Genomic DNA, 11,462 nt, shown 5'->3' on the forward strand with positions numbered 1-11,462 from the left:
GATTTTCGAGGAATTTCAAGCCCCTTTTCAAAATTTTCAAATATTTTATTTCGACAAACTTCCGTTAATAAGGTAAAACTGTTTAATATTTATCATTCCTGGAGGACCTCTAGATGAAAAAAAAATTCTCATTAGACAGTTTTCTCCTAATGTGTTTTTAAACATGCAGTTACTATGAGTCCTAACTCGTTCTTTAATAGGTAAGAAGAAGAAGAAGAAGAAGAATTTATTGAAAAAAAAACATATCAACAAAAAATTATTGCTGCCTCCCCTAAAAAAGCAAAGCTTTTCCGTGGGGGAGGTAGAGAAAACAAAATCCTTAAAACAAAGAACACTTGGCCACCAACACCACTAATACCATCACACTAAATAATAAATACAAAATAATATCATATATTATGCCTCCACTGGGAAGATTATGTCATCAAAACCCCCGCAATAAATAAATCAATTAATCAGTCTAAACTCATGTTCAGCAAAAAGCAGTTCCTTAATAATTTATCTAAAAATATTGGGGTTACCTATAGTCTTAATATCACTATTCAAACTATTCCATTTCCACGGACGTCTATAAAGAAAAGAAAAACATGAATGTGAAGATATACCTTTAGGTAAACAAAAGTCCATGCTACCCCTTGTATCATCAGAATCAACAGTAGACTTAATGGACAATAAATCACTAAAACAACGAGGCTGAACATCCTTCTGCAGTCCAAAAATAAACCACAATACATAGAATTCACGAAGGCCTGCAGCCGGGAAAATTTTTAAAGTTGGGTAAATTTCTCGAACAGACATACGTGGAGAAATACCGACTAAAATTCTTACTGCATGATTTTGTAGAACTCTTATTGGTTTTAGGGTAGAAGAAAAAGTAGAGAACCAAATACTTGAACAATAAAGTATATACGGGTGTATTAAAGAAAAATAAAGATGGCGAAGGACAGACTTGGGAAAACAATGTTGGAGTTTCTTCATTATACCGAGATTTCTTGTCAGAATTTTTCTAGTTAAAGTAACATGTTCCTTAAAAGATAGAGTTTCATCTATTAAAATCCCAAGGTATTTAAAAGACGCAGTCCGTTTTATAACACCATTGGGCATATCTAATTCCTTGTTCCATGGGTAAAAGTTTGATGATCGTGAAAAAATAATAAAGTTAGACTAAGCCATGTTAATCCTTAATTTTTTTACCCTCAGCTATGCTATAATTCTATTAACTGATTCCTTCATGGAAATCTGCAGCAGCTCCACTGTCTTAGCTTTGTTAATGGCTGTTGTGTCATCAGCAAAAAGTAAAACTGCTTCATTAGTTAGGTTTACCGTTAGTTCATTTATTCTATAGAAAAAATTATTTAAACAATTTGGTAAATCATTCATAAATATCAAGAATAATATAGGACCCAGAACTGATCCTTGCGGAACACCTATTTCAATACTCTTTTTTTTCGGAAGAAGAATCATTTAGTTGGACATACTGATAACGATTACTTAAAAAACTTCCTAACAAATTTAACGATTTACACCTCAAACCATACACTTCGCACTTCATAAGTAGAAGTTCATGATCCACAATGTCAAAAGCTTTCAACAGATCTAAAAATATAACACCTATTTTGAAACCTTTATCTTATACATCATTAATAATAGTTGTCAAATAAATCATCGCCTGTTCCGTTGTCCTTTTTCTACGGAACCCAAATTGTGTCTCTACCAGTAACTTATGATCCTCCAAAAAACTCATCATTCTAATACTAAAACACTTCTCTAAAACACGGGAAATAATGGGTAAAACAGATATCGGTCTATAGTTTCCTGGGTCATTTTGAATACCACCCTTATGAATTGGGGTTATACGGGCAACTTTAAAACAGTCTGGGAATTTTCCTTGACGAAAACACTCATTAATTAACCCACATAAAACTTCAGCTATAACAGGAAAAATACATTTCAGCGTTTATAGAGTAATATGGTCGCTACCAGAAGAATTACTACGAAACCCATAAATAATTTTTTTTATTTCATCAACTGTTAGAAGTTTAAGGTGAAGAGACACATCAATGGGGTGCCTCAGTAAGGACTCGAAAGTTGGATCACCACTATCAGGTACAACTGACATAGCTAAAATCAGACCAATATTCGAAAAATAACTCTGAAATTCATTGCATATGTCCTTTTCAGAATTCAAAGTCTTTCCCATTACACTAACTAATTCATCAGGTACACTATTTATTTTTAATCCAATCACTTCTTTTATTAGTCCCCAGGTTTTCTTAGGGCATCCTTCGAGCACCTACTGCTGTAACTATGATACAAAATTCACATGATGTTTATTTGAACCCATGGCATCATAATTTATATTGTCAATACTATTATGTCAATAATATTGTCAGTATTATATTGTCAATACTTTTAGGTACTATTATGACAAAAATATAATGACTAAGGTTCATGGAAAGCGTTATGCATACAAGTTTGACTTCCAAGGTCTGGCAGCAGCTACCCAACCAGCAGCAGATCCAACGGCGTACTCAAAGTATCAGTCGGAATTTTTGATGGGACCTTATGGAGCTTCGATGGGGTCGAAGCTTGGATTTATGGGTTCACACATGGGATCTTCAGGTAAAACTTTCAGCATTTTGATATTTCAATTTCCCTTTAAAGAGTCAATTTTTTTTATCAATACTGTGATTATCTTTAACACTAATGTATTAATATAGAATTTGTGCTATGATTTATACAGCTATTCTTATGTCACTCTTCTTTATTATAATGTTAATGGGTCAAAATAAATTGTTATTATTCCACCATTTCTAGCTAAAATATAAAAAAACATGCTTTCTAATTTTTTGGTGCTGCAAGCGCCAAAGACACTTTCTTTATCACCCAAAGAAAGTTCATTTAAGATGCCAAGGACGGCAAAAATCAATTATGCCTAAATACATATAATATTCAAATTCTCTATTTATTGCAGAATGGATTGAACTCAAACCCTTCATTAGTAAAATAGAGTCACAATACAAATGTGCCAGGGTAACTACCTTAGAAGGAAATATTATCAAACACTTTCTGCTGAAAGAGCTAGATGGTAACTGGACTCTGTTTAGGGGACAGAAAATATTTTCCCTCATTTTCCCAAAAACGAAATTCTAAGTTTTTTCTTTAGTAAGAATGGAATTATCACTCCACTGCACCGGCATTACAGACTTAATCCAAAAATGTTCACCCAAATTTAAGAGAGATTAGAGTATTTTTAATTTAAAAATTAATTTTATAGCACGAAAGAGATACAGAGTGGAGGAAAAAGATTGACAGAGACAGAGAGAGAGAAGAGAGAGAGAGAGAGAGAGAGAGAGAGAGAGAGAGAGAGAGAGAGAGACAGAGTGGATGAAAGCGACAATTGTTTGTTTTCAAAATTATCGAAGAAGGGCAGAAATTAGGGAAACAAGGGCAAAATTCAGATCAGAAATTAGTCCTATTTGCGTGGAAAGATGAAATTAAACAAAATCAAAAGTAATCGATAGATTTGAAAAACAAGAAGATACAAAATTTTGTACATGCTGTTTATATTATTTATTGAAGGTTTTCAAACGTTAAATTCAATAAAACTTTTATCCCTCTTTTTTTATTTTTGATCTTGATAAAACCATTTCTCTTAATCATGTGATATCATTTCTTCCTTATGTTGGAGTCTCTTGTTTCTTCATTTTCTATTTTTCATCCTAATTAGAATATTTATATTTTCTTCTCCGCCATTTTCATTTTCCTTATTTGCTTCTTTTTCTATTTTGGATCCTTATAAGAATATTTCCTTTTACCCTGTGAAATCGTTTCCTCCTCACCAAATTAGTTTTTTTCCCATATTTTCCATTTTCTATCCTAATTGGAGCATTTATATTCATCAGGTGATTTATTTTCCTCCTCACCGTTTTTCTTGTTTTCCTCGTGTTCTATTTTGGATCCTTTTAAGAGTATTACTTTCCTCAGGTGGTCTATTTTCATCCCCATCGTATTGGTCATCAGGAAGTGGTAACATCTACTCCAATATGGCAGCACATACCCTGAACCCCTCACATAGTGCACATATGTCCTCTTTAGGGTCTTATGCCCATTACCCAACAGGATAAGAGCGACTAATATATCTGTGATGCTGATCTCCACACATGTGTTCTAGTCCAGTTACTTTTTTTTACATGCATTTTTAAAGACGTTTATTCCATTTTATTTTTTATTTTTGTATAAAATATTACCCCTATCTCCAATTACTTTTTTGCTTCTTTCTCCCCTCTCCTTCTTTCTCTTTTTGAGTAGTGTGCATTTTAGGGGCAGATCCAGGATCTTATTTAGGGGGGGGCAAAATAGGTTGGTCCTATAAACTTGGGTTAGGAACAAGTTTAATTAACGCAAATTTGCGTTAATTAAGTAAATTACACCACTTTAGACTACTTTAGGGGGGGGGGGCCCTGGATCCGCCTCTGGTGCATTTGTTTGCTGGTTTATTACTTGTCGTAAAGGAGCTACATCGACTTCTACCTAACTGTCTACCTTGGTGTAGAGTTGGTGTTTTGTTTAGTGTGTTGAAGCAACTAAGTTCAACATAATCAGAAACGTCGAAACAATATCATATGTAAGACCACAGAAATAGGAAAAACGTACCAGATCTGGATTACTTGTGTGTGAAACTTGTTTGATCTCATTAAGGCGGTGATTTTATTATTTGTTCTAGTCGCTATTTTGGTTATATTGTGTTCGATATCGATTTTAATTTTCCGTATAAAGGTGTCGGCCTGTCATCTTATCTTTACTAGGCATGCGCTATCGCGCACACTATTAATTGAGATTTGTTTTAAAGATATTTTTAGATTCATGTTTACTCTAAAACTAATGCCATGCATCTCCCGCTAAAAAACACTAAGTGTCAAAATATAATTTAAAACAAATTAACTTCAAGATCTATTTACATGAGTATATATATTTAAAGTAAATTAATTTTAAATTAGGGAAATTCATTCAAAAACCTCTAATTAATTTTAAAGGTAAACGATTTAATGAAAATTGGATATTATGGGAGGGGGGGTAAAGACTAAATTGCTAAACAGGGGCGGATCCAGGATTTTTTTTTGGGGGGGGGGGGGAGAGGAGGTTGCAAAATAGGTTAATCCGATAAACTTGTGTTAGGAGCAAGCTTATTTAACGCAAACTTGCGTTAATTAAGTAAATTACACTACTATAGACTACGTTAGAGGGGGAGCGTGCCCCCTCGTCCCCCCATCTAGGTCCGCCACTGTCGTTAAGTAGACATGGTGTAGGAGGAGCGTGCACGTTTTTTTTGCCTCGGGTGGCTTGCTGCTGAAGTGGGTTGTTAGCAGTGATACACAAAAGCGACTAGCTCTGGAGGTAGTTTCAACTAATTTTGTAGGGGGGGGGTTTAAGTCAAAAAGGACAGGGAACTCTTTAAAACTAGGAAGTTAGAGGACATAAAAGACTCGCCAAGACAAACTTAACGAATGTGATTTAGCTACTTTTAGTTAGGCCGTAATGTAATTGAAAACTATCAATTCTTTTTGAAAATGAATATACTTCTTCCAGGTGTAGATTTATTGCTTATAATATTACTATCTATTAATTATAATATTACTACATTACTATTATAATAATACTATCTTAGAAAAGTAAAATAAGATTTTATTAAGATAAAACAAACAATAATATATTATATTAATCCTCTAAAAGCCCTTTGACCTCTAATGAACGAAAGGGAAGACAAATGAGGCTCTAGCTCAGAGGAAAAAATCGCTTAATCACAGATAGGAGAGAGAAAGAAAGAAAAGAGAAATATTTTTTATAGAACACAAAAATTGAAATCATTAGATCAAATAGATAAAATAAATAGTTTAAAAAGTTTAATTTTTTTATAATAATAAAAAAATTAATTAACTTCTAAGAAACCAAAAAAAATTTTAACAATTTTTTTGAACAGCCCATTCAGGCATCAGCTGATTCAGGCTTCTTTTAATTCAACCGGACACCAGTTTAACACCTGTGGGATCTATCAGTTTTAATATCTAAAATGGCCAATTTTCGAACAACTAAATTAATTAAAAACACGATTTACAAAATAGATAAATTGATTGAATAATTAAATAATCATTTTAGTAAATAAAAGAAAATTTATTATTAAAGAGCCAGAAATTCGACCATCTTATGTTTGTCACTTCTTTTGCCCAGTCAGGATACAGTCATTTTGCGAAAGTATTGAATCTAAAAATAAGTTTGCATCCACAATAGTTTTTTTGTTCCTCAGACCCCTCCCTCTGACTGCTTTACGATTTGTACCACATAAATTCAAGAACTGAAAAAGTAATTCAAAACTTCAAAAGACATAAAGCCTAATTTTTATTCCAATCGCTTCAAAATACCTTGATCAATAACCATATACTAGGCCAAGAAAATAATTCTTGAATTTTTAGATTAGCTTTTTTTTATCATTTTTGCTTTTAGTTATGTTTTTATTGGTTCGATCACGTCAATTTTTGTGCCAATTTAGAACTTATGCATGTAAAAGGGTCTGTAAAAATGTATATATGTAAAAATAAAAGTTATTGTTGAACTATTGCTTTATGTTGATTTTTATATTACTTGTCAAATTAGGTGTATTATTAAATTCACTTAAATGAATTATTAAAACTAAAGTTTAATTTTAAGGTGTTGCGTAATCACATTGGTTTAGAACACTAGAAGACCTAGAAAATTCTTTTGGGGATTTTAGACCCCCCCCCTCTTAACAACAGAATCAGAAAAAAATAGTTAGGGATGATGGTTAATATATTAATTGTCAAATATGTATTTAAAAAAACCTAACTGCTGATTGTGGTTATACTTTTCAAAGAAGGGTAGTTCCCTAGTTCTTCTATTCTATTCCTATGTCTAGGGAATTCAAAAACAAGTTTCTTCTTTTACATTTCTATTTTTTACGATCATAATGATGCAGATCAGGCCTGTCAACAGAAATTTACCTTCAAAAGGAACATTTCCTGAAGGGGGGGGGGGGGGTACATTTATTTGAAGAACTCACTGTGGTTCGTCCCTAAGTCTTTCCACCGAAAATGTTTTCAGTATTTGTTGCTCCCTTTTATATTCGGTGCGACGTTTCTTTTTTTTTTTAGGACGTTTCTTTTATTTCCTTATTCTGAAGCAACAATCACAATTGGTCACCAACAATCGTACCCGGAAGCTAAGTATTTCTTTTCCCGTGTCCCCATTGTTTATTTATTTATAGCCCTTTATTTAATAATTTATTTATGGCCCCCTTTTTATAAATATAATTCCTTTATTAAACTCTCCCAAGGGGTGTTCTCGTTCTGATTCAACTAAGAAGGGTGTTGAGGTTGTTCTTGTTAATTCTGCCAATGAGGTAGGCTAATTCTGGCTCAAAAACATATACCGATATATTTATTCTTATCTTCATTGAAGGCCTTGATCTGATCTAAGGAATTCCACAACACCAAATTGGATGTGGACACCCCTCCAACTCAAAGCTTAGCCCCTGTCCATGCCTCCCACTAGAATATAATGAAGAAGGTGAGAGATACTTTTCAAAAAGAATCATTCTAGAAACAGGCAGCATGAATTCCCCCAAAGGCTCTATAGCCTGTAAAAGAGAGGGAGGGTACACATACTATTTAAGTACTAACTCATAAACAGCGAGGAGACTAAGAAACGAGAGAGCAGTGGTGTCAATTCAGGAAAATGTGGGGAGGAGGAGCGTATATTTCAATATTCAGGGGGGGATAAGTTTATCGATTTTTTAATTTTTTCAATGAAATACAAAGATGTATTTTAATAAAAATATTTCAACAAAAGGCCTAGGGGACAAACACTCCCCCTCCCCTCACTTGATTCACTGAGCAGAAAACAGAGAAATAAAGGGATAGAGAGATAAAGAGAGAGAGAGGGAGAGAGGGAGAGGGAGAGAGAGAGGGAGAATTTCACTGATTTATAAAAACTACTTTCAATCGGAACCGAAACTGTTAATAATAATAGTGGAAAAACCTTAAAAATAATAGGCCTTAGCAAAAAAAAAAACAGAAACCAAACAAATTATTTATAAGTTGCTTGAAGGTGCCAAACGAGTGGCATTTTCGAGCCTAAAGAAGAAGGGTATTTTATATAACATGAAAAGAAGCTAGGGGCTTAACAGCAGATCTTACTGTTGGAATAAGAGAAATTTGAACACTTGGAGAAGATAATTTGACCAATCTAACAGTTCGTGGTAACGAACTTTCAGGAGCAGCCCGGCTCAATAGTAACCGAAACTCTAAAAAATGGAATTTTAATACCAATAGATATATCAAAGGAATCGGATTTTTATGCTGATTCCAAACATATGAGAAAATTTCATTAAGTTTAGTCTTACCCATAAAAGGTTACGAACCTGAGGAAATTTGCCTGATTTTCTAAAAAAGGACAAAACACCCCCTAAAGGTCATCAAATCTTGAAAATCATACCACCAAATTCAGCGTATCAGAGAACCCTACTGTAGAGATTTCAAGCTGCTATATGCAAAATTGTGGAATTTTGTATTTTTTGCCATAAGAAAGATCACGGATGTGTGTTTATTTTTTCTTTTTAGGGGTGATCATATCAACCCAGTGGTCTAGAATATCGAGAGATGGTTCATTCAAACGGAAATTAAAAGTTCTAATGCCCTTTTTAAGAGACAAAAAAATGGAAGGAAACTAGACCCCCTCCCACAGCTCTTTTTATCTCAAAATCGTCCGATCAAAATTTTGAGACAGTCATTTTGTTCAGCATAGTTGAAAGGCCAAATAATTATACTTTTGGAGATTTAATGACCCCTCACAGCCCCTGGAGAAAGGTCTTTAAGTTACAAAATTTACCCATTGTTTACATGCAGTATTTGCTATTGGGATGTGTGCAAATATTTTTTGGGTGCGGGGGGGGGGGGGAATTTTCTATAGCTGGAATTTTCCACGGGAAAAGTATGCCGTGGGGAGGGATGTTTTCAGGGGGCTGAATTTTTCAGGGGAGATTTTACACTGGTAAAATTTTGCCAGAAATCCTATACGAGATTCTTCTAATTCCTTGCTTTCTCTTTGTAGATTCAATTTTACGCGTGGATATTTAAGGGTAAGTGCCCGGAGTAAATTTTCACCAGGATTGAATTGCCTAGAATAGGGGTTCTCAAACTTATCTAGACAGTGTACCCCTGTCTACCAACAAAAAATTTTAGGTGCCCCTTCTTAGCTTCTAGCAGACCTGCAAAGCAAACTGCTGCTACAATTAATAAAATTACTAGTCTAAGAGTCATGGAGCCGGTGTATTTTTTTGTTGGCCGGCCGTCTACCCCTTCAAAATTTTTCATACCCCCAAGGGGTGCGCGTATCACAATTTGAGAACCACTGGTCTAGAGGATAAATCGGTCAGGAAGAGGGATTTTTCTGAGGATGTGCAGCCAGATTTCCTAGCATTATTTAAAAAACGATCAGAAATTAAATAAGAAAACAAGCTTTTTCAACTGAAAGTAAGGAGTAACATTACTTAAAACGAACAGAAACTATTGCGAATATGAGGGAGGTTTCTCCTCTTCAACACCGCGCTCTTTTTGATAAGGTCTTAATTCTGTCCCAATTAGTTAAGAACTATTCGTGAGATACAATGTTCGTTTAGTTTGAACAATGAGAAGCTTTTTTCTTAAGTTACTAAGAAATATATGGGTTAAGAGCCAGATGTTGAGGAGGAGCAAACTCATTCATATTCTTAATAATTTATGTTCGTTTTAAGTTTTAATGTTGCTAGTAGAGGGGGGGGTGCTACTCCGGGACGACACCCCTGCTGCCATCTACAATTTAGTTTAATGCTGACAGGACATAATTTATGGATGTTTTATGGTTTTTGTCAGTGAGAATTTGAAAAAACAGGAATTTTCTCACTTGGAAAAACATGAATTTTGTCGCATTTATGGTTGTTTTCATGGATGGATATGTGTGTTGTTCGATTTATTTGATGTTTTTCTCGGATGTCAACATCAAATTATGGATGTTTTATGGTTTTTGTCAGTGAGAATTTGAAAAACATGAACTTTCTCACATTTTTGTATGTTTTTATGGTTTTTGTCAGTGATAATTTGAAAAAACTGGATGTTTTATGGTTTTTGTCAGTGAGAATTTGAAAAACAGGAACTTTCTCACTTGGAAAACCATAAACCACGTGGTGCTGTCACGAGTCAGAACACCTGTGCTGTCGACCTCAATTCACATATCGTGAATCAATAATTCCCCTTAGAAACAACAAATTAATTTCCCTTTCTTGACAGATCAATCAATCAATGACATCATCTATCAGAATTTAAAAATTTTCGCCTAGAAACATTTCTCCAGGAATAGATCCAAAATCATTAATGTCTTCGCCTCGGAAACAGCTCTACTGGTCGAACTCCAAAAGATATTAATAACCAAAGGCCATGGAAACAATTAGGCAGGAAACATCTTAGCGATGAATTGTTTTAGCGCGCGAGAAGGTTTCATATTAATTTGAAATGCATTAGTACAGAGATGCCAATAACAAAGGAACACGCTGAATTTACGTTTAGGGATAATTTTGGCGAAACCGTTTTAGCTATTTTATGGAACTATTTCGGCGAAACAGCTAGAGACATTTTAAAAGAAGATTTTTGAAGAGATTTTGGAGGAGGTTTTGAGTGTGGTCATTATAATACACAAGTTTCAATTGAACAGTGTTGTGAGGTCCTCTAACCCACCCCCAAAGGGTTCCAACCCCGAAGGAAGCCCCCGGTCCTCAAAGGCCCCCCAAGCTCCCAAAGGCCCTCCACCGGTCCCCCACTGCCGCGCCGGCCCCCCAAAGGCCCTCCACCCGTCCCAAAATGTCACCCAGCCCCCCAAAGACCATCCCCCGGCCCCCAATGTCCCCCAGGCTCCCAACTGTCCCCCCCGACCCCCAAAGACCATCCCTGTGCTCCAAAGGCCCTCCCTGTGCCCCCAAAGGCCCTCCTCCGGTCCCCAATGGCCCATCGAGCTCCCAAAGGACCAACGGGGTCCCCAAGGCCCTCCCCCGGTCCCCAACGGCCACACCGGACCCCCCAAGGCCCGCTCGGTGCTCCAAAGGCCCTCCCTGTGCCCCCAAAGGTCCTCCTCCGGTCCCCAATGGCCCATCTAGCTCCCACAAGGCCCAACAGAGACCCACAGGCCCACCACCGGCCCCCAACGGCCCCTCCGGACCCCCAAAGGCCCTCCCCTGGTTCTCAAAGGTCCCCCGGGCTCCCAAAGGACCAACGGGGTCCCAAAGGCCCTCCCCTGGTCCTCAACGGTCCCCCGGGGTCCCAAAGGACCAACGGGGTCCCAAAGGCCCTACACCGGTCCCCAAATGTCCCCCAGGCACCCAAAGGCCCTCCCTGTGCCCCAAAGGTCCACCCGAGCTCCCA

General features: G+C 36.2%; 2 protein-coding genes across 2 annotated transcripts in view; both read left to right on the forward strand.

Annotated features, from left to right (window-relative positions):
- The window catches only part of Ets65A (DNA-binding protein D-ETS-3), an 84,334-nt gene extending 80,011 nt beyond the window's left edge, over nt 1-4,323 (forward strand). The window contains exons 8-9 of the mRNA XM_089096106.1: nt 2,394-2,622; nt 3,988-4,323. Coding sequence (XP_088952232.1) covers nt 2,394-2,622; nt 3,988-4,127 — 369 coding nt within the window. The 3' untranslated portion in view covers nt 4,128-4,323. The remainder of the gene's footprint in view (nt 1-2,393; nt 2,623-3,987) is intronic.
- A 3,249-nt stretch (nt 4,324-7,572) lies between these two features.
- The window catches only part of LOC148948131 (la protein homolog), a 21,430-nt gene continuing 17,540 nt past the window's right edge, over nt 7,573-11,462 (forward strand). Inside the window, exon 1 of the mRNA XM_089096107.1 lies at nt 7,573-7,581. Coding sequence (XP_088952233.1) covers nt 7,573-7,581 — 9 coding nt within the window. The remainder of the gene's footprint in view (nt 7,582-11,462) is intronic.

This window comes from Artemia sp. Qi Xiang Cuo, chromosome 10 (genome assembly GCF_049724085.1).
Source record: "Artemia sp. Qi Xiang Cuo chromosome 10, ASM4972408v1, whole genome shotgun sequence".
NCBI lineage: Eukaryota > Metazoa > Arthropoda > Branchiopoda > Anostraca > Artemiidae > Artemia > Artemia sp. Qi Xiang Cuo.